A 26945-nucleotide genomic window follows, 5' to 3' on the forward strand; every position below is an offset into this window, starting at 1 on the left:
TTTTGATCAAATAAATGCAGCATTGGTGAGCGGAAGAGACTTCTTTCGAAAGCATTAAAAAAATTGTACCGACCTCATACTTTTGAACGGTAGTGTATGCATAACCACCATAATAAATGATGTAAAGTTCATTGTTAGTTGATTGTTACATAAGCTAATGTTAGGAATTGACCTTATTTTAAAGTGTTACTGGGATGATAGCACATTTGCCATTTGCAGAAATTTGAATTAAAAGCAAAACTGTATTTGAAATGCAATCACAATGATTAATAGGCACACTGACATTCAATTTCATTGCTTCTGTTGTAAAAAAAAATTTATAATAATAATTTTAATGTCATACTAAAGTGTCACACACTACTACACACATTTCATTTTAGCTTCGCCCAAATTATAACACTAGAGAACTTGACTGCATAAATATTTCATTAGAAACTTTTTTAATGCTTTGTATTTTAGATAAATTTATCTTAATTAAAAGCAACAAATGGAAAAGAAATGTTTTTTAAAATGTATTTTAGACATTTTAATTAAAAGCAACAAATCCAGTGGAAAAAATGCACATCCATTTGACTAGGTTTCTCTGCATTTCATCAGAACATTCTGATTAACAGGACAAAGTGCAAAAAGATAACAAACAAAAGTGCTAAAAATATATTTGTACTCCTCATTTATTTCCATGTGCATTTTTTTCTTCTTGCAGCAGTAATTTGGTCAGCCTATATTTACGGTTAGTCACTTTGCATTTTGACTGATTGGTGTCTGATTATAAATGCACATGTCATTTATATTTGCCCACATTAATGCGTCTCAGCAAAACGGATATGAATGCAGTCTACTATATCCACGCTAAATGCAAATTCACTTCCCCGATGCTAATGCTGGGACTCAAATTATCTGTTGAACTCTCTCTCTTACCTATAAGGCAAATATTGTTTGAGTTTCCATCTTTGTGTCTCATTTGTGTTTGCTCACTCATGTGGATTGTGGGGCTCCTAAACTTCCGTATGCTGATGTGGTTCTGTCCCATATGGATCTAATATTCTGTCCCCTTCAATATGAGACAATTGGATGGTGGGCAATCATACACAGACTCAGAATGGGAGCTAGAGGAGTAGACAAAGAGGCGGACAGGTAGAGATAAAGAGCTCCCGTGCTGCAGCGTGTCGACACACGATCAACGAAGCGTGTGCTCCAGTTAACTGATCAGTTGAGCCTGAGAGAGAGAGAGAGAGAGAGAGAGAGAGAGGAAAGAACAGAAGACTTGTGCTGCACTAAAACAAAGGGCTGATATTGTCAAGCTGTGAATGGCTTAAAAATTTTAACTAATTAATCACACAATTGATTGCAATTAATCATGTATATTTAATATATAATATTTTTAAATAATGTTTGTATATTGTATACATTTTATTTGTATTTTTATATATATATATATATATATATATATATATATATATACGCACGCACGCATATACACACGCACACGCACACACATTATTTTAGCACATTAAAATACAATTTAAAAAGGTTGTAACTAATTAATCACATCTAATCTTTATATATTTCATTGAATATATGTTTAATATACTATATTTAATACATTATTTTTTAAATATAATGTTACTATTAATGTATATAAATATGTATATTTCCCAACCCTAGATTAAACATTTTATTTTATTAGGGATTACTGGTCACCGTCCAACATTGTTAGTGTTGATCTCGTTTCTGTTACAGATAGATTTCTCTTCATCTGTACCCAAAGTTTCTTCACAAGTATGAAACTTGTCTTTAATGTTGTTCTTTTGTTAGTTTTTTTTGACTGTGTCACTGTATTTATTGCAGGATGTGATGGTGGTAGGTGAGCCCACTCTGATGGGCGGGGAGTTTGGCGATGAGGACGAGCGTCTGATCACGCGGCTAGAAAACACACAATACGACGCCACCAACGGTCTGGACGATGACGACGACTTCACGAGCTCGCCGGCACTCGGCAACAACAGTCCCTGGAACAGCAAGCCGCCCACAGGGCAGGACAGCAAGCCCGAAAGTACGGCCTCGCAGCCCTCTCAGTAGGAGACAACATGCGCAATGCCCCGTTAAACCACCAGGGCGGCGCTCTCTCTCTCTCTCTGACCTCACTTTTTACCCGCGATGATGTAAATCCCATGTCATGGTGTTACTGATGGTTCCACTCCGTATTTTGGGTGACATTTAGGAACTTCACTGACCAAACTTTGGCAGCAATATTTGCTCACTGGATTTTTTTTTAAATCATCTAGCTAGGCTACAAAGCAGCGCAAGAAATGTGACTCTTGGAGGAACTTGACTTTATTAAGGCTGAATGAGGTCTGAATAAACAGAGACCTGAATTTGGGACAACTTTAGCCCAATAATCAGTGTAAAAATAAAAACTACCGTCTGTCTCGCAGTTCATCACATATCTCCATAATGACTTCAGTTGGCAACCACACTCAACGTCAACCAATGCTGAAGAGATGGTCATGTTGGCTGTCCTCTAACTGAAGACTGGAACTGCAGAGGCATCCACCGAGACCAATCCCTGAACATTTGCATTTTTATTGGAAATTCATTTGGCTATTGTCTTCTTCCCTCTGCTTTCAATTAAAAGTGAACCGCCAAGCATTTCTTCAACACAACAGACTGTATTAACAAAGACAGCTTGTATAGAAGAAAAAACTTTGGCAGTTACCATTTACAGATTGTAGTTTAATTCAAATATTCCTATTTGATTTCAGAGTCAATGTGTTATTTTATTAATTTGTGACTGTTATGTGTTCTCCTCGTACTGTACCATCAAGATTAGGAGTTACTTTTTTGACAGGCAGGCACATATGAAAAGCATATTTGTCCATCTTTCGTCTCTCTCCCAGTATTGACTTAATTTCAAAATGGAATACGTTATGTTTCTGCATGACATTTTGAAATCTGTAACATGTTTATTGCCAGACTTTTGAGGTCATGCTGGACTTTGGTTTGCAGTTTGAAAGCACAGTAACCAGGGTTTTGACTTCGACAGTAAAAATGCATTCTGCTTCATCTGATGTCATTGAAGTCGACAAACCTTGATGTAAACGACAGCTGGTTTGACATTTACGAATTATTTGACTTTTTTTTTTTTTTTTATATATAATGGATTTCATACTCAGGAATGAACACCATACTGAGAAATGAGAATGTTAAATACAGATTACTGTAAATCCAGCCACAAATATTCTGTTCATTAGCTTTAAATGAGTTGAAATAACATTCATTATGGCAAGCTTCACACTGCTTTTAATATGTATGAAAACAGCCCTTTTATCTGAAAATCATCATTCTAAAAAATGCAATGCCCTTTCAGCAAGTTATGTGATCATGTTTATACAGCTTTATGTAATTTATGTAGCTAGATACACGCACCTTTTTCCATATACTGTACATTGGATTTTTAAGTCCCTTTAAAAGTTGCATACAGTGTGCTTTAATGATTGAAAGGATGATGATGATGATGATTATGATTATGATGATGACAAAGAGCCAAATATTTCTTTTTTTTAAATTAGTTTCTTTGTTTCTGTTCTTTATTACAAAACTTAATTCCTGAATATTCTCAAATCTTGAGATATTTCCAAAACCAACAAAATGACAAGACACAATATCAGCCACCCACCGTTTTATCCTTGTATTATTGAAACTCTGCACAGTTTGTAAAATATTTAGCAGAGGTGGTTTTTGTGTCATATCCAAAACTCTTCTATGTATGCTTTGCCATTTTGTGTGCCAATAAATTGTGCTTACAAAACTTTTTTGCATCAATATTAATGCCCCCTCTTACTCAAGGTTTACTTTGTCCCACACTTCTAAGCTGTGTGTGTGTGTGTGTGTGTGTGTGTGTGTGTGTGTGTGTGTGTGTGTGTGTGTGTGTGTGTGTGTGTGTGTTGCTCTGACCTATGGAAATACCGCTGCAGATCTCTCGTGACAACCGATCTCCACTCTTCGTTCTTCCTCTTGTAGAGTCTCAAGAAAGTCCCAATAACGCCACCCTGTGTTCAATAGCACACACTGAGCACGCAGTAAAAAAAATTTACTTAAAAATGCATTATGTTCCTGCTTGTATTATTTTGTATATTTATAAATGTTTTTAAAAATATATATATAAACATTTCAATTTTTAAATGTACCCATTTTCAGTAAATAAATTACTTTTATTTTTTGGGGGAAAACTACTTAGAGTTAAGTATATAAATTATTTGTGTGCTATAATTTCTATTACAACTGTGATATTTCTATAACGTGCTTATTCTTCATACTTTTATTTGATCACAATTGTGCACTGTTTATCAATATCACGTGTGCACAATGTGTGATGACGCCACAGCGAAGATGGCGGATTCGCTGGGTGTCGGGACGTCAGACGAAAAAGATTCCGAAAATGACGATCACAAAAGGGTCAAATGTTCCTGGGGTGATGCAGCGATATCGAGGAGGGCAAACGTATCTGGGTCGGCGGCGAAAATGACGGAAACTATCGGATTTTACGAGAAACCCGCCGTTAAAGACGAGCAGCACGAGCACTCAGGTGAGCTTGAGCATCTGTCAACTGACCTTCGCCTTTTGCTTCCAACGTGGCTTTAGTTTATCTGATTATACTAAATGGATATACCAGTCTTTTTATGTGGCCACATCTAAAGTGTTTACAACGACGTTTAGGTGAATACTAAGCAGTCACTGAAACCAGTTCTAAATTGTGTTAATTTAATGTTTACAGAAGGCAGATATGTTGTTGCATTCATTCAGATATCAACTTTTCTAGTCTCTGTGTCTAGTCTAAAGTGCTCATGGGAAGCCTGAGAGGGTCATTTGAGGTCTTTGAATAATTTCTCTTAAACAGCCTGTCTAGTTCTGTTCCAAAGTATACAGTTCCAGAGAGAAATGTGCACTTAAAAGCTGACCGAGGGTGTCCTCTAGCTGTGCCCTATTTAGAGAATGTATTTGCTATAAAGACTAAAGAAGATAAGTACTGCAATGAGTGGACAAATTGGACTTTTTATTTATTTTTTAATCTATCTAGGGGTATACATGAATGCCCGTTGTTTTTATTGTGATTTTGGGCATCCTAAAATCATTCCCCCCAAATCTGTTTACAAGTATCTGATGTTACAACTTAAATCATTGCATATCAACTAGTTACTTTTCAAATGCAGCATATGTAGCCTAATGTTGCAGGAAATATCAGGGGTGCAAACTCATCTTAACATGAGGAAACCAGCTTCGGGACTTGAACTTATGAGGGGGGAAAAATGTCGTGTGCGCTTTCTATAAATTCAAATAATGTTTTTACTTGTGTATCCAAGTTCAGTAAGCTTGTATTTTAAGTTAACACGAGCATTGGCATTACTAAATAGATATAAAAGAATGTCTATTATCTGTTGAGAAGGCTGTCATCAGACTTTGCACTTTTCAGATGCCGAAAATGTCTGAATAGTTAGCCTTGCTATCGCTATTATTTTTCTCTCCACTCGCATGCTTGATTTCTTTTACCACTTTCCAGTTCATTGGAATAATTATTTTGTCTGTTATGCATATGTTATGTTTGTTGCAGAAATTCTGAAATGATTCTATGTTGATCACCATTTTAAATGTTAAGCCTTTAATTTAATAGCTTATTTCCTCTGTACTTCATAGACTTGGATGACTCTGACGAGCCGTCTCTGTTGAGGTTCATGTGTGCCGAGCTGACCAGGGGCTACTTCCTGGAGCACAACGAGGCCAAGTACACGGAGCGGAGGGAAAGGGTGTACACCTGCATGAGGATCCCCAGAGAGCTGGAGAGGGTGGGTGCCACAATTCTTTTCTTTCTTTTGAGGTGGAACCTAAAGGAACACCTCAGCATGGCATCGATTCTGAAGTGTGACCCATGTGAATTGAGTAACTCCGAGGACAAATGGCTGCATTTTCAAATACGAATACAATACAACACATGTATTTCATGCATTGACACTTTTCCAAATATTTAAAGGGTTTGTTCACCCAAAAAATGAAAATTCTGTCGTTCCAAACCCGTAAGTCTTTTGTTCATCTTCGGAACACAAATTAAGGTATTTTTTAGATCTTCGACGCTCCAAAAAGTTCAAAAAGAGATTGTAAAACTAATCCATATGAATTGAGTGGTTTAGTCCAAATTTTCTAAAGATAATTTTTCAATTTCTTTTTTTCACCTTTCACAATAAAAGTGTTTATTGCCACCAGATGGAGATATTGAGCTATTAAAAACAGATATTGAGTTCTTGAAAGGGTTAGTTTGGGCCTTGAAAGTTGCAATGACATTGCTGTCAATGGAGGGACAGAAAGCTCTCAGATTTCATTAAAAAATATCTTAATTTGTGTTCTGAAGATGAACGAAGGTCTTACGGGTTTGGAACGACATGAGGGTGAGTAATTACTGACAGAATTTCATTAATCAATAAGAAATCAATAACCCTTGAAAGATGGTCAAATACATTTATTGTATTAGCCTTATGGTAATGATTCATATAGTGTATATCAGATTTGGTATTTTCTCATAGCACAAGACCTCAGGATCACACTCGCACCACTCAGGTTTGTGTGTTATGTTGACAGCTGAGGTATGTGCACACAAAGACGGCTCTGTGACCCTGAAGTCGCACCGCCCCTCAAACCCTAGAAAGAGCTCAGCAAACTCTCCAAACACCAGTGAGACGACAGTCAAGTGCTCACCTGGAAATAGTTTGTTCATTATGTTTCCAGTGCACAGATGAGAGGCTAGATCTGGTCAGTACAGATAGACTGAAGACAATACAACCCAAAACCAGCTTTGCTGCGATTTTACACGCTTTTCTGGAACTAACATCCACTCGGTCAATGTCAGCTGCGTAATAGATATCCACCTTCATTCAGAATGATTGCTGTCTGCCAGTGTGTGTTCTCTGAGCAGGTAAGGCTCATGCTTCCATCATCTCGCAGGGCTCAACTATAAAGATGGCTGATGGGCCCTGGTTGATGAAACTGTCACTTGACCGTATTGACCAGTATTTTGTTGCCACTATAGTTTACCCAACATGTTTGGTAACACTTTAGTTTAGGGTCCAATTCTCACTATTAAAGGAGTCATAATGTTGTGTTACCTTGGATACCCAAATGCTCTATTATAGTATTTTAGGCACTTCTAAAAAAGAAAAGTGGAAAAAAAATCAACACAGAGCCCCTCAGACCCTTATTTCTAAAGGCATTATTGTCTCGCGAGATCTGATGCGATGTTTTGGCTGTCGTGGACGGTCATTATAATAATGCAAATGAGGGGTGCGTTGATTGGTTGCAGGAATGTATTTTACTACTTCCAAGCGGTACAAAAACATAGACAAAATACTGCAATAGCTCAATAAATGTGACGGTACTTATTGTTAGTGAAATTGTAATCACAACCAAAGAAAAAAGAAAAAATACACCATTGCCAGATACATTCTTACAGAAGCCCCACTAACTGAAAGCTATTTTCAAACTGCATGTTTTGCATGAGTTTGGCTAATAATGTTTAGTGGTATATTGTTTTCATACTTGCATTTAAACAGTTTCAGCCACTGAGCATGGACTCCTGTACCGTCACTACTGTAGCTGCTAGTGTAAAACAAAGTCGAAAGATGTGGCTAGCATTCGTAGAGTCCATTCCCCGTGTTTACCTCGAAGGTAACGTTACATACAATAGCCGCATTAGCAGTTAGCTGCTATTTGTTAACCACAGTAGAGCAATAAAAACACAGTCTTACCTTTTCAATTTCTGGCAAGTCCCTGATGGTTGGGATGGCACCTTTTCCCAAACGGAGCTTCGAGGCCAAGTTCGCCTGATACTGCCCCAAATTTGTAAAAGATTCCGGTGTAAAATGTTTAGCACACACACCTAACGATACGCCACTTGAAAGAGTTGTTGGGACAGCGTCATTAAAAATGAATTTCATCCACTGTTCCCTGATAGTTTCGTCCGTTTTTGGTAGATAAAACACATTTGCATGTTGTTTGTGGCAGTCAACCACAGAGCATCTCAGGTGTGCACTCGATTTCTCCATCTTTCTCGAGTCAACTAAACTGAATCTGAGGGGGAGAGGGGGAGAGGGGCGGGCTTCCCGCGGCATAGGTTTGCGGTGTCCATATTTGGTATATCCTCCCCCGTCTTGACGTCAAGAGGGGGAAGAAATCAAAATCTCGTTTTTTCGTGCGCGTGCACGTGGCCTGTTTTACAAACCCCGAGGTAAACAAACGCTTCACTTTTAAATATCGGCTTCCCGGCCAGTGTATAATCATTATGCAATCATAACATACATTGATTCTCGTGGAAAAGTGAAATTTCTACATTATGACTCCTTTAACTAGTTGCTTATTAGCATGTATACTACTGGGATATTGGCTATTTATTAGTACTTATAAAGCACATATTAATGCCTAATTCTACATGACCATATTCTACATCCCTTAATCCTACCCAACACCATAAACTTAACAACTACCTTACTAACTATTAATAAGCAGTAATTAGGAATTTATTGACGCCAAAGTCGTGGTTAATAGTTGGTAAATAGTGAGAATTGGACCTTAGTCCTAGTGTCATATATTTACACTACCGTTCCAAAACTCAATAAGACTTTTAAATGTTTTTGTAAAAAGTGTCCTACGCTCACCAAGACTGCATTTATTTCCTAAAAAATACTGTAAAATCGGTAAAATAGTGAATTTTCAGCATCATTACTCCAGTCTTTAGTGTCACATGATCTTTTAGAAATCATTCTAATATCCTGATTTGGTTCTGAAGAAATCTCATTACTATCAGTGTTGAAAACATTTGTGCTGCTTAATATATTTTCTGATACATTTGTTTTTTAGGATTCTTAGGATTATAATAAATAGAAAGATCAAAAGAAATTGAAATCTTTTGTAACATAAATGTTGTTACTGTCACTTTTTGATCAATTGAATGCATCTTGCTGAATAAAAGTATTACTTTCAAATGTAATGAAAAATATTTTACTTCTGAGACCATTTTTTCTAGAAAACTTTGGTTGGTATACTTTTTTTTTTTCTTTTTTTTTTTTTTTACATATTTGTTTGTTTATAAATTTGTAGTGATTACCGAGCTACATAACTGTATAGTTCACAGTATTATTTCAAAATATATATAAATACAAATATTTTATTTGATTTATTTGCTTATTTCTTTTTTTTTTAGAGAAACCGTAAATGTAATGACAAATTCTGACATATAAAGGATATGTAGTTTTATTGAGAGGTCTGTAAAAGTATTGGCCTTTAATTTTCGTTGCCATTTTTTGAGAGGGTTCTAGTGGTCTGTGTTCATCTCCCAACAAGCACTCCTTATTTTATTGCTGCTGGTAAAAACTGTCCCTCAGGATTCACACTCAGACTTTAAAGAGCCAGTTGCTTGTGGTGTATGTTAACGTTTTAATTTGTTCTTAATGGTCTTTCTCTGAAACGAAGGAGTGCCTTCTGAAGATGAAAAATATTTTAAGGTTACGGAGTGCTGGCAGACATATTCAAAGCCTCCTTCAACACATTACACGCCTCGGTGCGCTCAAGCATGTAACGCATCAGGATTCAGGGCCGAGGGGTTTCTTAGTATGATGTCAGTGCAGTTTCTGTCTAACATGACCGAATGCGACTAAACAAATGGATTTTTTGGTTTGCATTTTGCATATGCGAGTGCATGTGCTAACAGCTCTGTTTGTGTCTTCCTACAGTTGATGATCTTCGGGGTCTGCCTGTGTCTGGATGCCTTTCTGTACGTGTTCACTCTGCTGCCCCTGAGAACTCTACTGGCCTTCCTGAGGGTGTTGACGATACCTTGCTGCGGCCTCGGGTAACACACACACACACACACACACACAAAACTCATTTATCTTCAAAAAGATATACTGCCATTAAAAGTGTGAGGTTGGTAAGATTTTTTTATGGTTTTGAAAGTGTTATGCTTACCAAGGCTGCATTTAAATGATCAAATATACAGTAAAATATTATTACAATTTAAAATAACTGTTTTATTGTTAAATATATATAAAAAATGTAATTTATTCCTGTGATGCAAAGCTGAATTTTTAGCATCATTACTCCAGGCTTCAGTATCTTCAGAAATCATTATAATATGCTGATTTGGTGCTCAAGAAACATTTCTCATAATTATCAATGTTGAAAACGTTGTGCTGCATAATATTTTTGTGGAAACTCTCATACTTTTTTAGGGTTCTTTGATTAATAGAAAGTTCAAACAAACAGCGTTTATATAAATCTTTTGTAACATTATAAATGTATTTACTGTCAATTTTGATCATTTGAATGCTTCCTTGCTGAATAAAAGTGTTTCTTAAAAAAAAAAAAAACTTTTGAACAGTACACTGTCAAAAAAATGTGCCAAACCAGCTTGTCAATGGGGCAGTACCCTTAAAATTACAACTTTGTTCCTTGCCTACCCCTAAAGGTGCATTTTAGTAGCTTAAAGTAGTAATCTGTATCAAGTATACTTATGTACAGTTGTACACATCCTTTCACGGTATACTCCATTTGACATGTACGCATACACATCTCTTGCCACAAGTTATAACCCATATGCACATCTTTATAATCTTTTAAGCTAGAGTTCCGTCTGTGGAAAAACATTGCCAACATTAGCATTTCAATTTCACAGGTGAAGTAGTGTCACATTTTACAATCTGACAAACAACAATTATAAAGGACAGTATCATAAATGCAGTGAAGCCAAGTGTCTTCAAACAACAAGACACAAGAAATTAGTGTATTTAGCATTGACCCACCTTTACTTGGAAAAGATTTGCGACTGCACATAAAAGTTGCTAGAAGCATTGTGAACAATTTCAGAATCAGATTGTGACACGTTTTTTTTTTTCGTACGTTCGTTCTCTGAATCACATGTACGCACATTGGAGGAATGATCGTAAGATGTGTAGGACAATTTCTACGCAACATTTTATAAATGAAACCCCAAAATCTTGCTCTCTTCTCATTGTGCTTTGATAATGGCATGTTCATAATGAACAATTGTGTATTGACATTTCCTCATATTAGAGTGCGGTAAAGTGCCTAATGTGTGCCTCTCCCTCCTCCCTTCAGCGCTAACGTTTGCCCTTATTGCAGACGGAGCAGGTAGGACGCCTGCCTTCACCGACTGTGACCCATTCTTCATTCTGTTTGATCCATGTATTTTACGTAACGAGCATGTCACTGTAGCATTTGCCAGCCTGGTACGGTGTATGTCACTGCCCATGATAACTCTCTTCATTGAATGGTTTAGCTTACGATGTGACGGTGCAGTCATTTTAATTTTAAATGTCAGCTGCTGGCAAGTGAAGTGGTTTTTGAACTGTTAAGTGTCTAGTCTGGCAGTGGTTGTGTTTCATTTCTGTAGAGTGTGACTTGAGTGTGTGACTGGCACCTGTATGACATTGAAGTGCTACATGCCATTCTACTGAAAGAAAAAATATAGTTTGGTAAATTTAGTTAAGCTGGTTTATCTTATTGTCTAACCACCTGCCATAACCAACTAGCTAGACTAACTTGGTGGCCACCTAAGATCAGCAATCCACTATAGGCTGGTTTGTACTGTTAAAATGTGTTTTTTCCTCTCTGGTGCATTTGGTGATGATCTCTCGAGTCATAGCAGCTTTTCCCTTTGCTTTATCAAACAGAAAAGAGGTTTAACTGAATCCTCAGATCTATAACTACACTTTAAGATTGTATTAATACCCCACAGTCATATCTCCAGCACTAGGAGATTGTTAAAAAATATTTATATTTAAATGTAATTGAAGAGCTTACAAGTCACACACCTGTTTTGGTAAGATCTTGAATTAAATTTACTGCTACTTTTAGGATCCTTCACAATGGATGAGACCTTTCAGTAGCCTTTGAGATGTTACTGTTCATTTGCAGAATTAAAACCAGTCAACATTAAAATTCTGCATCTCATTACCTCAACATTATTCTAGGATAGAAACGCCTTCTTACACTTAAGCCTGGCACTGTAGCACAAGCAGAAGCTCTCGCAGATAAAAGGCTAATATCAGTATGTGCGCAGTCTTTGCTTACATAGAGACAGATTTCATATCCCAGCTGTCATCTTTGAGTACTGTCTATGAGTTTCTTGTGTAATATTTTAAAGATATAAAGAAGTTTATTTGTGACCCTGGATCACAAAACCAGTCACAAGTCGCACGGGTCAAAATTATAGATTTTTCTTTTATGGCAAAAATCATTAGGATATTAAGTAAAGATCATGTTCCATGAAGATATTTTGTAAATTTCCTACCGTATATATATATATATAGTGGGGAGAACAAGTATTTGATACACTGCCGATTTTGCAGGTTTTCCTACTTACAAAGCATGCAGAGGTCTGTAATTTTTATCATAGGTACACTTGAACCGTGAGAGACGGAATCTAAAACAAAAATCCAGAAAATCACATTGTATGATTTTTAAATAATTAATTTGCATTTTATTGCATGACATAAGTATTTGATCACCTACCAACCAGTAAGAATTCCGGCTCTCACAGACCTGTTAGTTTTTCTTTAAGAAGCCCTCCTGTTCTCCACTCATTACCTGTATTAACTGCACCTGTTTGAACTCGTTACCTGTATAAAAGACACCTGTCCACACACTCAATCAAACAGACTCCAACCTCTCCACAATGGCCAAGACCAGAGAGCTGTGTAAGGACATCAGGGATAAAATTGTAGACCTGCACAAGGCTGGGATTGGCTACAGGACAATAGGCAAGCAGCTTGGTGAGAAGGCAACAACTGTTGGCGCAATTATTAGAAAATGGAAGAAGTTCAAGATGACGGTCAATCTCCCTTGGTCTGGGGCACCATGCAAGATCTCACCTCGTGGTGCATCAATGATCATGAGGAAGGTGAGGGATCAGCCCAGAACTACACGGCAGGACCTGGTCAATGACCTGAAGAGAGCTGGGACCACAGTCTCAAGGAAAACCATTAGTAACACACTACGCCGTCATGGATTAAAATCCTGCAGCGCACGCAAGGTCCACCTGCTCAAGCCAGCGCATGTCCAGGCTCGTCTGAAGTTTGCCAATGACCATCTGGATGATCCAGAGGAGGAATGGGAGAAGGTCATGTGGTCTGATGAGACAAAAATAGAGCTTTTTGGTCTAAACTCCACTCGCTGTGTTTGGAGGAAGAAGAAGGATGAGTACAACCCCAAGAACACCATCCCAACCGTGAAGCATGGAGGTGGAAACATCATTCTTTGGGGATGCTTTTCTGCAAAGGGGACAGGATGACTGCACCTTATTGAGGGGAGGATGGATGGGGCCATGTATCGCGAGATCTTGGCCAACAACCTCCTTCCCTCAGTAAGAGCATTGAAGATGGGTCGTGGCTGGGTCTTCCAACATGACAACGACCCGAAACACACAGCCAGGGCAACTAAGGAGTGGCTCCGTAAGAAGCATCTCAAGGTCCTGGAGTGGCCTAGCCAGTCTCCAGACCTGAACCCAATAAAAAATCTTTGGAGGGAGCTGAAAGTCCATATTGCCCAGCGACAGCCCCGAAATCTGAAGGATCTGGAGAAGGTCTGTATGGAGGAATGGGCCAAAATCCCTGCAGTGTGTGCAAACCTGGTCAAGAACTACAGGAAACGTATGATCTCTGTAATTGCAAACAAAGGTTTCTGTACCAAATATTAAGTTCTGCTTTTCTGATGTATAAAATACTTATGTCATGCAATAAAATGCAAATTAATTACTTAAAAATCATACAATGTGATTTTCTGAATTTTTGTTTTAGATTCCGTCACACAGTTGAAGTGTACCTATGATAAAAATTACAGACTTCTACATGCTTTGTAAGTGGGAAAACCTGCAAAATCGGCAGTGTATCAAATACTTGTTCTCCCCACTATAATAAATATATATATATAAAAAAAAAAATTTTTGTGAGTGAATGCAGCACATGTTGTATTGTAAAACACTTGTGCTGCTATTGAGGTGTGATACGAGTAAGGTTAGGGACAGGTGTGGTGGTATGGGTGGGTTTAAGGGTGGGTTAAGGTGTAAGGGAAGAGTCAACAGTGTAATTACAAATGTAATTACATACATTAAATACAGCTGTAATTAAATGCAGGTATTTCCAAAAAGTACAATGTAAAAACATGTATGTACACTACACAATAAGTCCATTGTATCAAATTAATAATTTTCAATGCAAGTACATAGAACTTAAAGCCACTTAATATAAAGCGGGACCAAAAATTCTTCATGCCTTGAAATAGCTTGAATGTAACTCTACACCCTTGCCTCAATTAGTATTACGTGGTTCTATAAATATACAAATTAGCCCCGCCTCCACTCACTCACACCAGTTCAGAGATCCACTCGTTGACGATCACACGTTGACATGATTGGTTACAAGGTAGTTTGTGACGTCAGAAACACCAGTGATTACAAATCGCGTTTTTTAAACTGTCTTTGGTTCACTGCAGTTTTAAGGAGAAAATACTCAGTATGTTATGGTGCTGATGGTTTGTCTTCAAGCATATTTAAAATACCACATAGACAGATAAACAACATTAAAAGCTTGATTTTCACCACAGGGGGGCTTTAAACAGAAGTGACAGTAAAGATGTTACAAAATATTTCTATTTCAAATAAATGCTGTTCTTTTGAACTTTATATATTTATCAAAGAAACCTGAAAAATGTATGTATCACTGTTTTCACACCAATATTAAGCCACACAACTATTTTTAACATTAATAATATGAAGTTTAATCACATTAGAATGATTTCTGAAGGATCATGTAACACTGAAGACTGGAGTAATGATGCTGCAAGTTCAGCTTTGCCGTCACAGGAATACATTACATTATAAAATATATTAAAATAGAAAATAGTCCTTTTAAATTGTAGTAATATTTCATTTTGATCAAATGAATTCTGCCTTGGTGTACATAAGGGACTTCTTTCACAAACATATATGTATCTATATGTATATATTCCTCAGCTTTCTGTTGCTAGTTCTCAGTCTTGCCGTTTTCCTTAGGATTATTATGTAGATTCATCCTCGTGAGTGGGAGTGTGATGCCTCAAGTGAAAATGAAAAATCTGTCAAGTTTTTCCTTTTTTATTCTCCTTCCCACACCCTGGTTGCAGGATCTTTGCACACCTCTAAATCGCTGCTCTGCTCCTCAAATAAATCGGATACCTTCTGTTAATTTGTCTACTGTTTAAAGTATCTTAACTGTGAACTAAGCAAGGTGTGATAGACGTCAGTGTAAACCGATGTTATATTTGTTATATTTTCTCATCGTCTGTACATGAAGACCATACATCAGACATCTGCATGGGTTTTGAGTTGTTCCTTGATGTTTTTCTCCATCTGGGAGTTTCTCCAACTACTGCCACTTTTGACCTTGTGATGTTTATTAACTCATTTTAAACACACTTTTCACACTCTGCAAGTTTGTTTTCAAGATGCACAGAAAGACAGTCATGTAAATCCTTTTTACACACTAATCATTGAATATTTCATGTGTTTGCATCATTATCGTTGTAAAAATTCAAATAGGTTTTCATAATTAATGATTTAAATCTAAGTCTTGGACGTTATAATGCAAATAATGATGAAGCCATTTTCATTTTAATGTGACATTCAAGTGTGTTAGTCCCTGGACTGTAGTTGAAGAAATGCCCATCTGTGTGTTTCTCTAGTTTGAAAGAAAGCCAAAGCTTTTCTTCATTGCGGTGGTGTTAGTGTGTAATCATTGCTTTTGGCCTCATTTTGTAAACTCATAAGTTTTATTTATAATTAATGTATTCAGTAAGCTTTCTCTGCAGTTTGTTCTGACTCCCAGGCCTGTTTAATACACTTCTGCTGTGTGTGTTTGTTTTTACCAGTGGCTCTCGGTTCCTGCAGCCGGCTCAGGTGTGTGACCTGCTGAAAGGTTTAATCATGGTGCTCTGTTACTCCATGATGCACTATGTCGACTATGCTATGATGTACCACCTGATCCGCGGCCAGTCGGTCATCAAACTCTACATCATCTACAACATGCTGGAGGTATCGAGCTGCTCTTTTGGATCATGTTATTAAGAAATTGTTCACCCAAAAATGAAAACTGTACAAGTGTATCCATATATATAACAAATATATATATATATATATATACACTCACCTAAAGGATTATTAGGAACACCATACTAATACTGTGTTTGACCCCCTTTCGCCTTCAGAACTGCCTTAATTCTACGTGGCATTGATTCAACAAGGTGCTGAAAGCATTCTTTAGAAATGTTGGCCCATATTGATAGGATAGCATCTTGCAGTTGATGGAGATTTGTGGGATGCACATCCAGGGCACGAAGCTCCCGTTCCACCACATCCCAAAGATGCTCTATTGGGTTGAGATCTGGTGACTGTGGGGGCCATTTTAGTACAGTGAACTCATTGTCATGTTCAAGAAACCAATTTGAAATGATTGGAGCTTTGTGACATGGTGCATTATCCTGCTGGAAGTAGCCATCAGAGGACGGGTACATGGTGGTCATAAAGGGATGGACATGGTCAGAAACAATGCTCAGGTAGGCCGTGGCATTTAAACGATGCCCAATTGGCACTAAGGGGCCTAAAGTGTGCCAAGAAAACATCCCCCACACCATTACACCACCACCACCAGCCTGCACAGTGGTAACAAGGCATGATGGATCCATGTTCTCATTCTGTTTACGCCAAATTCTGACTCTACCATCTGAATGTCTCAACGGAAATCGAGACTCATCAGACCAGGCAACATTTTTCCAGTCTTCAACTGTCCAATTTTGGTGAGCTCGTGCAAATTGTAGCCTCTTTTTCCTATTTGTAGTGGAGATGAGTGGTACCCGGTGGGGTCTTCTGCTGTTGTAGCCCATCCGCCTCAAGGTTGTGCGTGTTGTGGCTTCACAAATGCTTTGCTGCATACCTCGGTTGTAACGAGTGGTTATTTCAGTCAAAGTTGCTCTTCTATCAGCTTGAATCAGTCGGCCCATTCTCCTCTGACCGCTAGCATCAACAAGGCATTTTCGCCCACAGGACTGCCGCATACTGGATGTTTTTCCCTTTTCACACCATTCTTTGTAAACCCTAGAAATGGTTGTGCGTGAAAATCCCAGTAACTGAGCAGATTGTGAAATACTCAGAGCGGCCCGTCTGGCACCAACAACCATGCCACGCTCAAAATTGCTTAAATCACCTTTCTTTCCCATTCTGACATTCAGTTTGGAGTTCAGGAGATTGTCTTGACCAGGACCACACCCCTAAATGCATTGAAGCAACTGCCATGTGATTGGTTGATTAGATAATTGCATTAATGAGAAATTGAACAGGTGTTCCTAATAATCCTTTAGGTGAGTGTATATATATATATATATATATATATATATATATATATATATATATATAACAAAAAGCAGCATACAGCTTTGGAGCGACATCAGGGTCTGTAGTTAATCACATTTTCATTTTAGAGTGAACTATTCTTTTAAATATCTGTGTTATTTCATCTCTCAGGTGGCAGACCGTCTATTCTCTTCTTTTGGGCAAGACATTCTGGACGCTCTCTACTGGACGGCCACTGAGCCAAAGTCACGGAAGAGAGCCCACATTGGAGTCATCCCTCATTTTTTCATGGCTGTCTTCTATGTCTGTATCCTTTTCAGTCTACAGTGCTTAGGATACTTGAGACAATTTTGATAATGCATATTAGAACCCATTTGATAAAAATTTTCATGATGTGTCATAATTTAGTGTAGGTATCATTATTCTTTAATTCTATATTAATGTTGAAAGAGGTAATTTAGTGATTTCCACGAACCCTGGTCATATTTCTTATCAAAACAGAATGTCCTGTCTGAACTTTCAAGATTCTGATATAAATAATATTCTGTTGAATCTGATTCAGTATACTGCAACTTGTAGCACCATAACATAATATCCATGACAAAAGTAGTTCAATATAATTGTTTTCCTCAGTGAATATTTGTCTCAGTTCTGCATTCCATTCTCATCATGGTCCAGGCCTCTACTTTAAATGTGGCCTTCAACTCGCATAATAAATCTCTGCTCACAATTATGATGTCTAACAACGTAAGTGTAAACACACACATACAAACTCATTCTGCAAACGGCAGAATCTTTAAATCTCAGTTCAAGAACTATTGTCACTATATACATTTAGAATTTTGTAATCATGGTTTTTACAGGCATATGTTCATGTTTCAGTTTGTGGAAATCAAGGGAAGTGTGTTTAAGAAGTTTGAGAAGAACAACCTCTTTCAGATGTCTAACAGCGGTGAGTCTTAAAACCAAGTTATATTGGAATATGTATATATATATATATATATATATATATATATATATATATATATACACATACACACTGTTTCTTTTCATCAACTTAATGCACCCTTGATTAATAAGAGTATTCATTTTCTTATTTAGCAAGGGTGCATTAAGTTAATCAAAATTGACAGTAAAGATATTAATAATGCTACAAACGTTTTCCATTTTGAATAAATGTTGTTCTTTTGAACATTAGAATCTAGAAGATCATAGAAAACAAATGTGTCATAGTTTCCACAAAAATATTAAGCAGCACAACTATTTTCAATATAGATTATAAGAAGAAAGGTTTCTTGAGCACCAAATCAGCATATTAGAATGATTTCAAGGATCATATGAAAATGATTACTGGCATAATGGCTGCTGAAAATTCAGCTTTGCCATCATAGGAATAAATTACATTTGAAAATGCATTCAAATAGTAAAGTTATTTTAAATTGTAATAATATTTCTGTTTTTACTGTATTTTTGATCAAATAAATGCAGCCTTGGTGAGCATAAGAGACTAAATTCAAAAACATTAACTTTTTACCAACCCCAAACTGATGAATAGTAGTGTAAGTCCTGGTACTCTGTAATTATTATGTTCATGTACCATGCTATTTAAGCTGCTGCAACGAATACTTTGTTATAACCATGCAAAATGTCCAAAAAATAATGGTCATACCCTTTTTGTTTGTGCAACACATGGTTTTAATGTAGATTATACACAGTCAGGAAATATTACAGCAGTGTGCCTCGGTTCTGGTTATTCAAAATTACTACCAAGCTGTACATTATTATAATCACTTAGAGACTCTTTGGTCGACAAGCAGGTGAAGTTGTGTGTGTGGGCTTGCTCAGAAACATTAAAGCATCTTTTTGAAATGCTAATCAAAGCTCACAAGAGCTTTCTGATAACGCTCTGTGAGATGCTGACAGGCTGTGGTGCGTTTGAGGTCCTCTTTCCTACAGAGCCCATCCTTTTATGAATACTGTAATCAGCACCTATTCTGCCTTCCGCTGTTTACTCTCTCTCCACCTTCAAATGGCCACTAAGTCTTGTGGTCGTCCATTTAAGTCTTTGTGATGGAAGAAATCCTCAAGTTACTGTTCATACACAATCTTCATGCGTCGTATGGATTACCGTCCTTTGAAGTCCTACAATCTAAAAGCTTTATTTGTTGACCGTGGTTTCCCCTCACATTTTGCAGAGAGAGTGGCTTTGAGAATATAATACATAAGATGTGCAGACATTGTTGCTCATGTGTTGGGTTTATATTTCTCTCTTACAGATATCAAGGAACGGTTCACCAATTACGTATTGCTCCTCATCGTGTGCCTGAGAAACATGGAGCAGTTTTCATGGAACTCAGGTCTTGATTATGACTCAGATTAAAACTAGTCTTGATTTAAAAGGCAGACATTTTTAAAGTAGAATCTATTTTCTTTTTAGTCTAGTAGTTGGTTTATTGTAGTGCCAGAATGAAGCTTTTGGATCCTTGGCATCTTTATGAGGCAGATTCATAATGACTGTGATACTTACTTAACCTACTATTTCAAAAATGCTCGGTTAATCTGTTAATAGTTTTGATATTGCTTGCAGATCACCTCTGGGTTCTGCTTCCTGATGTCTTCATGGTAATCTTGTCTGAAATTGCGGTTGACATCGTCAAGCATGCCTTCATCACAAAATTCAATGACATCACAGCTGATGTGAGAGCCACAGATTTGTAATTTGTTTTTCAAAGATAATCGATCTCAAGACCACAAGTTCATATCAAGTGTGCCGTTCTAGACAGGGCCATAAATTGCACTAAAATATACACAAACACAGGCACCACAAATTAACTTATCATTTCCATCATGTTCTTTAGGTCTACAGTGAATATAAAGCCAGCTTGGCCTTTGAACTTGTCAGCAGTCGACAACAAAATGTAAGTGATCATTTATTGTCTGATTTGTGAATGTAATAAGTAATCATATGTATTTGTAAATACTTTCTATTTGAAAAAGAAATCTGAACGCACTAGTATCTGTAAACAGCATAAAATGATAAAAAAAAGTTTAAAAAAATAATAGAATACAAATGTGGCTTATTCACGGACAGGCGTACACAGACTACAGCGATTCAGTGGCGAGAAGGATGGGCTTCATTCCCTTGCCTCTTGCTGTGCTGGTGAGAATATGTGTACTATGTATTTTTGATGCTTATTAGAGTATCATGTTGTTAGATTACCAACATGCTTATTTCAAACTGGAAAATGTCACATTAAACAACAAATGATATATTACTGATATGTGATACTGATACTGAAGATACGGTTTTGTTTTCATCTCCTTCAGTTGATTCGGGTTGTGATGAGCTCAGTGAAGATCCAGGGCGCTCTCTCATCTGTCTGTCTGCTCCTCTTTTATCTTGGGTAAAATCAATTACCTAATTGTAGGCATCACATAATGTATAATTTTTACTGCATAACTCACCGTGCAACCCAATATCGACAGACCTAGTGTTTGATTGTTTTGTTTTCCTGCTGTGTTAACATACAGTCTGTGAACGGATTCTGAGAACAGTTTTGGGCAGTTGTACAAGTAGTACAAATACAAATACAAACTACATTGTGCCAGTGTAGTTTTCAAATCATGTAGTGAAAGTAGGGGTATTTTTTTTATACATTATTGTTCAAATTTTGGGGTCAGTAATGTAAAGAAATGAATACTTTTATTCAGCCAGGATGCATTGAATTGATAATAATTTATAGTAAATACCATCCTAACATTTCCATTTCAAATAAAGGCTGGACTTTTGAACTTTCTATGCATCAAAGGATCCTGACAGAAAAGTACCATGGCTATCACAAAACATATTAAAGGAGAACTCCGGTCAATTTTAACATTGAGCTCATTTTTTTGTACATTTGGAGTGCTGTCAATACAGAGAACAACGACAAAAATCGGTGTTGCCTACACCGAGTTATTCTATTTTTAAAATTTGCACCCTATTGACTTCAATGGGGCAAGTAGTAAGCCTGCTTTTTAGCCTCTTAACATCCTTTAAGTGTCATTACAAGTGCACAGAAAATGTGAGTGATTCCTTCCGAGTGAACACGGGTGGATCTGACTGCAGTAGATGTTAGAGATATTAATAAAAATGAAGTTAATTCAGCCAGCGTTCATACCTTTGTTTGCATCCTGTTTTCGGTGGAAGGCCATAGTAATCGATTGTCGAGTTCACGCGAGTGATCATAGGTACTAAACCTATGCGCGTGAACTCGACAATCGATTACTATGGCCTTCCACCGAAAACAGGATGTAAACAAAGGTATGAGCGCTGGCTGAATAAACTTCATTTTTATTAATATCTCTAACATCTACTGCAGTCAGATCCACCCGTGTTCACTCGGAAGGAATCTCTCACATTTTCTGTGCACTTGTAATGACACTTAAAGGATGTTAAGAGGCTAAAAAGCAGGCTTACTACTTGCCCCATTGAAGTCAATAGGGTGCAAATTTTAAAAATAGAATAACTCGGTGTAGGCAACACCGATTTTTGTCGTTGTTCTCTGTATTGACAGCACTCCAAATGTACAAAAAAATGAGCTCAATGTTAAAATTGACCGGAGTTCTCCTTTAAGCAGCACATCTGTTTTCAACGTTGATAAAAATAAGATTTTTTTCTTGAGCACCAATTCAGCATATTAGAGTGATTTCTGAAGGATCATGTGACACTGAAGACTGGAGTAATGATGCCATCACATGAATACATTGTTAAAATATATTAAAATAGACATTTATTTTAAATTGTAATATTTCACAAAATTACTCTTTTTACAGGGTCCCCGCGGATCCTTAAAAAGTCTTTAAAGGTCTTAAATTAGATTTTGTTTAAATTTAAAATAACTTATTTTTACTTATGAAAGGTCTTACATTTTATATGACACTTTGACTTAGACTTATCTAAATGCTTTCGAAATTAAAACTATCTAATTAGCGTAGGCCTACTACATATTATTTTTTAATTCTATCTTTGTGGATTTGCTTGTTCACGTGACAATTCGCGTCACTGCATGCGAGAGGAGAGAGGAAAACGAGTAAATAAATGTTAGTTCAATTGTAAGTTCAGTCTTTATGTGCTTAGGAGTGTGCAATATGGTCTATGAACTATGATGATATTGTAATTATTGTTTTAACTATGCACTATGATATCATATTCTGTTATTAGAATATCACATGAGCAAGAGTGCCATTTTCCTTTGCACAATTGCAAATGTGCTATTTATTTTATACAACAGTTAAATTAACAATAAAGTTAACATTGTGAGTTACTTTTTGGACACAATATTGTCACTTTATATCGCCGACGCGAACTTCATAATGAAGCCGTAGTGCGTGACTTGTGCCAGGGCTAGCATCGCTAATCATAGCTTACATTAACTTTTACTAGCAGTGATTATAAATGGATTTCTCCAAATAGCATGCCAAACTTTACCTGTCGAGTAGAAACTTCGCGACTGAGGCATCAGTGAGAAGCCCAACCTGTGCTTTTAGCGCACGCCAGCGTGTGAAATATTCTCCCCAAAACACTCTAGTCTTGTTTCTTTCTTCAGAGGCCTTTCTCTTCTTGTCATACAATTCGTAGACACTTTTTCTCTTGCGACCCTCAGACATTTTGAAAAAACCCGGTGAGAACGGCGAGCTTCAATGAATGGCTGAAACCGTAGCTCACCACACATATACACCTGAAAGTGCGCATGCGCAGAAAGCGAAAACTACCTAGGGACGAGCACGTACGACGGCCTTACGTAAACATATCACCAGAATGAGTGACAACTAGGAGGACCAATAGTCTTGATGATCCACCCGGAAAAAGAAAATCCTCCACTATACCTTTAATGTAGTGAGGTTAACTGTAATGTAGTCTGACCTGCTACTTTCGCTAATTGTTCTGTGGAGTAGTTTGTAACATTTTGGCAATATTTTGTGTGTAGCCTGCCTGAAACAAGCTTTAATCTTTTTTATTGTTTGGTCTGATTCTGCAGATTGATAACACTGAAAGTGTTGAATAGTATAGTTATTCTGGGAAAGTCCTGTCGATATGTGAAAGAAGCTAACATGGAGGGTAAGCTGTTTGAAAGACCAACTGCTCAAACCTCAAAGCAAACTCCCAAGAAAGCCAAACCTGCCAAATCTCCCCCACCCTCAGGTAACGCCAGTTTGGATTATTCAAGTTATTGTTCAGACATTCTGTCATTCTGTTCTGAACGCATGATGTTTTGTGTGGAGGAGAGTTTTCAGAGAATCATGTTGCTTTTCTGATTTGTTTCTTTACCTCTGTTTTTAGCTGAACCTGAAGTTCAGCGGCCCTCCACCTCCATCACCAAACAGCCGACCCCCAGGGCGAAGCCTTTTCCCCCGGCTCCACCCCCTGTAACTGAGGTGACCAGTGATCCGCCACCAGATTCTCCCCCTAAACCAGAGGAGAGCAGCAGCGAGACACCACAATCTACTGAACTTAAACACAGAACCACAAATAAAGATCTGTTGGAGATCGACCGCTTCACAATATGCGGCAACCGAATCGGGTGAACTTTAACCCCATCACCACAGTAACTGCTCAGGAACGAAAGTCGAGGAGACTCAGAAGTATGAGTCTTACATAATTGCGAGTGGCTTTCGAGGGAGTTCTTCAGAGGTTGCTACTATTTATCTCTAACTGAAAAATGAATCTGCTTCTATTCCTGTGGAATATCTGCTAAAGGAATCAGATCGAGTGCGTAAAGCATTTCAAATCAAAACAGAATCTGTTCACCCTCGGCAGGCTGGCATTTCACATGGAGTAGAATCTAGTAAATGTTGCTCTAGGATATGTTTGTCTCTATTTTTATCCGAGACGGAACATATTAAACAATAAATGAGGCATGAACGTCTCACAAACTAGACTCTTCCCACTCAAAATTTGTCTGAGTAGAAACTAAAAAACATGAATTATGTATTTATTTTTAAACACTTAAAAAAACATTTACTAATTCACATCTGATTCAAATTAATAGATTTGATTTTAAGTTATTGACACTTCCGGCTTAGAATATTATGCTAAACAGAATTGCCAATAATGCTGCCATTAGATTTGTTCAGTCTGCCAAATTTGTTTTAGAAGTTGTAAAGGTGTTATTTGGTTAGATACATTACTGTTGTTTTTCCTTGTTCATTTAAAAGAAAGGGAAGGTTTGTCTAGCCTAACGCCAGGCTGCTTGATCATTTAGCTCTGTATAATATACAAGGTGCCAATCCAGCAGACTTAACTTTGCACTGATTTGCCATATTGTCTTAAACGCTAAAGAGTATTTTTGTTTTGTTTATGATTATGATATTGACCTGTTTACACCAGCTATGAAAGAGCAAATAACTGTTTCATATGAAGTGTAACATAAAATAGGAGGGTTTTTTTTAATGCACATTATGTATTTTGAAATTCAAATCATCTGTGACCAATCACATACTGAGAGACTATATTGTTTGATATAATTATTTTTTCGTTTTAAATGTAAGTAAAGTATTATAGAGTAATTAATAGTTCAATATCATGTTTATACTATTTTATTATGTTGCTTAGAAGTTGATTTAGCAATGAGAAAAGTTGAATGTCAATCTAAGTCCGTACAGCCTGTCTAGAATTTACCTCCGGTATACAGTCATGTGGTGCAGAGGTACCAAAAGCCAAGTGACTTGAAATGGATATTCCGTCATTGTCTTTTGACTGAAACTGTTTTTTAATAACTTAATAGAAGCGTTCCTGCCATGTTTTGAAATGTGCGTCATTTGCATTTCAGTATATTGTATTTTGTTCTGTTATCATTGTAAAAATTGGATGACCATTTTTCGAAAAGATTCTGAACAGGGTTGCACAGGTTGTTGTCCTTATTGTTTTTAAAATGTACCATAATGCTAAAAAGTGGTTTCATACATGAAGGGTGACGACTAAACTTTTTATGTAATGCCATTTTTGGGATGGCAAATAAAAGTTGTTTTGCAATTTGTGCCTTATGTTTTTTTGACAGTCATCTCTTGAATTTTTGTTTGGCTGCCGGTGTCCAATAGTATGTCCATATTGTTTTGTTGTCTTTAGGTGAAATTTTATCTAAATTTATTAGGAAAAGTGTGTATTTTTCTCTTGTATGTTACGTTTTTATTCACCTTTTAGTTTTGTCAGTACATGTTATGCTCTGGTTTAAACTATATCAGGCAGCCTGAGACCGTAATCTGCCACTTCGTGACCCTCTCTCCTACAGGATTCACAGACTAATGAACAGCTAGTAAATCCGCCCTCAGCCGCCACCAGCATCTCCATGTTCATGAGGTAACGTTCGCCTCCCTTACATCCACCACAAACCTCCCTTTCCTTCTCCATCATGATCTACAGATACCAACTTACCTACTTGACGCTTAGACATACAGTAGGCGCGGAGGAGGTAGAGCAGTAGGTTGTTTCTAAGGCAACTCGATGGCCATTTGGCTTTAGAATAAAGAAATCCTCTTGTAATTTTACTCTTGAGTATCTATCAAGTATATATATCAATATAGATACCCTTAATAGTATTTTATCTCAAAGTATGTGTGTTAATGAGAGTATTTTGCTGGACTACCCAGTGTATTTGCCCACTGATGCGGCCATGGTAATCTGTCATCTTACTGTTTGCCATGTCGGAAAAGAATTGTTTCTTCTCCAAACACATCGTCAGGGTTTTGACACTGTTGGATTTTGCCTTTGTCCGGCAATGTCTGACACACAGAACATTCTGCAGCCATTGCATTCTTTACAGAATCCTTTAATCCACTACAAGAAAGAGAATGTAATCATGTGGAGTCCAGCTCTGATATCATGTACTCCCAGCATTCTGAACCTTCCTCGCATTCTTTATGAATTAAGCAGTTGTTTCCCCAGAGTATAGTGAAGGAATAACATTCCTGGTGGTAAATGAAAGGCCATTTGCTGTAGTCTGGTAGATTTTGATCCCATTGGCTTTTTTGGAATTGCACAGTAAGAGGTGACCATGTTATGAATGATAACTGTTATCTTAACATATGCTGTCATGTTAAATTGGTCTGTGGTGATCGATTTAATTAGTTTAGTAGTGTTATATAAAGTACTCTCCATGTATCGGCCTATATGAATGAAATGCATGAAGTACTTTGATATAAGTTCGAGGTCCTGACTCTCTGTGGTCATTAAAAATCCCAGGATGTCCTTTGAAAAAGAGTAGGGGTTTAACCCTGGCATCCTGGCCAAAATTTGCCCCTTGGCCTCTGTACATCATGGCCTCCTAATCATCCTCATATACTGATTGGCTTCATCGCTCTGTCTCCTCTCCACCAGTAAGCTGGTGTGTGGTGGGTGTTCTGGCGCAATATGGCTGCCTTCGCATCATCCAAGTGGATGCTGCACATTGGTGGTGGTTGAGGAGATTCCCCCCTTCTATGTAAAGCGCTTTGAGGTCTCAGAAAAAGCGCTATATAAATGTAACAAATT

General features: G+C 37.3%; 2 protein-coding genes across 4 annotated transcripts in view; both read left to right on the forward strand.

The window, feature by feature from the left end:
• The window catches only part of ldb2a (LIM domain binding 2a), a 56026-nt gene extending 52218 nt beyond the window's left edge, over nt 1-3808 (forward strand). For both annotated transcript variants that reach the window (XM_084429788.1, XM_084429789.1), the window contains exon 9: nt 1849-3808. In XM_084429788.1, coding sequence (XP_084285914.1) covers nt 1849-2079 — 231 coding nt within the window. In that variant the 3' untranslated portion in view covers nt 2080-3808. The remainder of the gene's footprint in view (nt 1-1848) is intronic.
• A 556-nt stretch (nt 3809-4364) lies between these two features.
• Nucleotides 4365-25451, forward strand: tapt1a (transmembrane anterior posterior transformation 1a). 2 transcript variants are annotated; one of them, XM_084430199.1, is made up of 15 exons: nt 4365-4585; nt 5692-5840; nt 9771-9889; nt 11155-11187; nt 15961-16123; nt 17609-17744; nt 18087-18184; nt 18320-18389; nt 19714-19794; nt 20025-20134; nt 20296-20355; nt 20529-20597; nt 20765-20841; nt 23458-23621; nt 23760-25451. In XM_084430199.1, the coding sequence occupies exons 1-15, from the start codon at nt 4366-4368 to the stop codon at nt 24002-24004; spliced, it is 1794 nt and encodes a 597-aa protein (XP_084286325.1). In that variant the 5' UTR covers nt 4365; the 3' UTR covers nt 24005-25451. The 2 variants fall into 2 exon arrangements, with proteins under 2 accessions (XP_084286325.1, XP_084286326.1); XM_084430200.1 differs by lacking the exon at nt 11155-11187.
• The last annotated feature ends 1494 nt before the right edge of the window (nt 25452-26945 follow it).

This window comes from Rutilus rutilus, assembly GCF_951802725.1.
Source record: "Rutilus rutilus genome assembly, chromosome: 14".
NCBI lineage: Eukaryota > Metazoa > Chordata > Actinopteri > Cypriniformes > Leuciscidae > Rutilus > Rutilus rutilus.

What these genes read in the sequence shown, in the direction of transcription:
- tapt1a (XM_084430199.1), top strand. Translation starts at nt 4,366, where the DNA reads ATGTGTGATGACGCCACAGCGAAGATGGCGGATTCGCTGGGTGTCGGG. An exon ending in ATACCTTGCTGCGGCCTCGG is followed by an intron (nt 9,890 to 11,154) that starts GTAACACACACA and finishes TCCTCCCTTCAG; the next exon opens with CGCTAACGTTTGCCCTTATT. An exon ending in CTTTCAGATGTCTAACAGCG is followed by an intron (nt 18,390 to 19,713) that starts GTGAGTCTTAAA and finishes TCTCTCTTACAG; the next exon opens with ATATCAAGGAACGGTTCACC.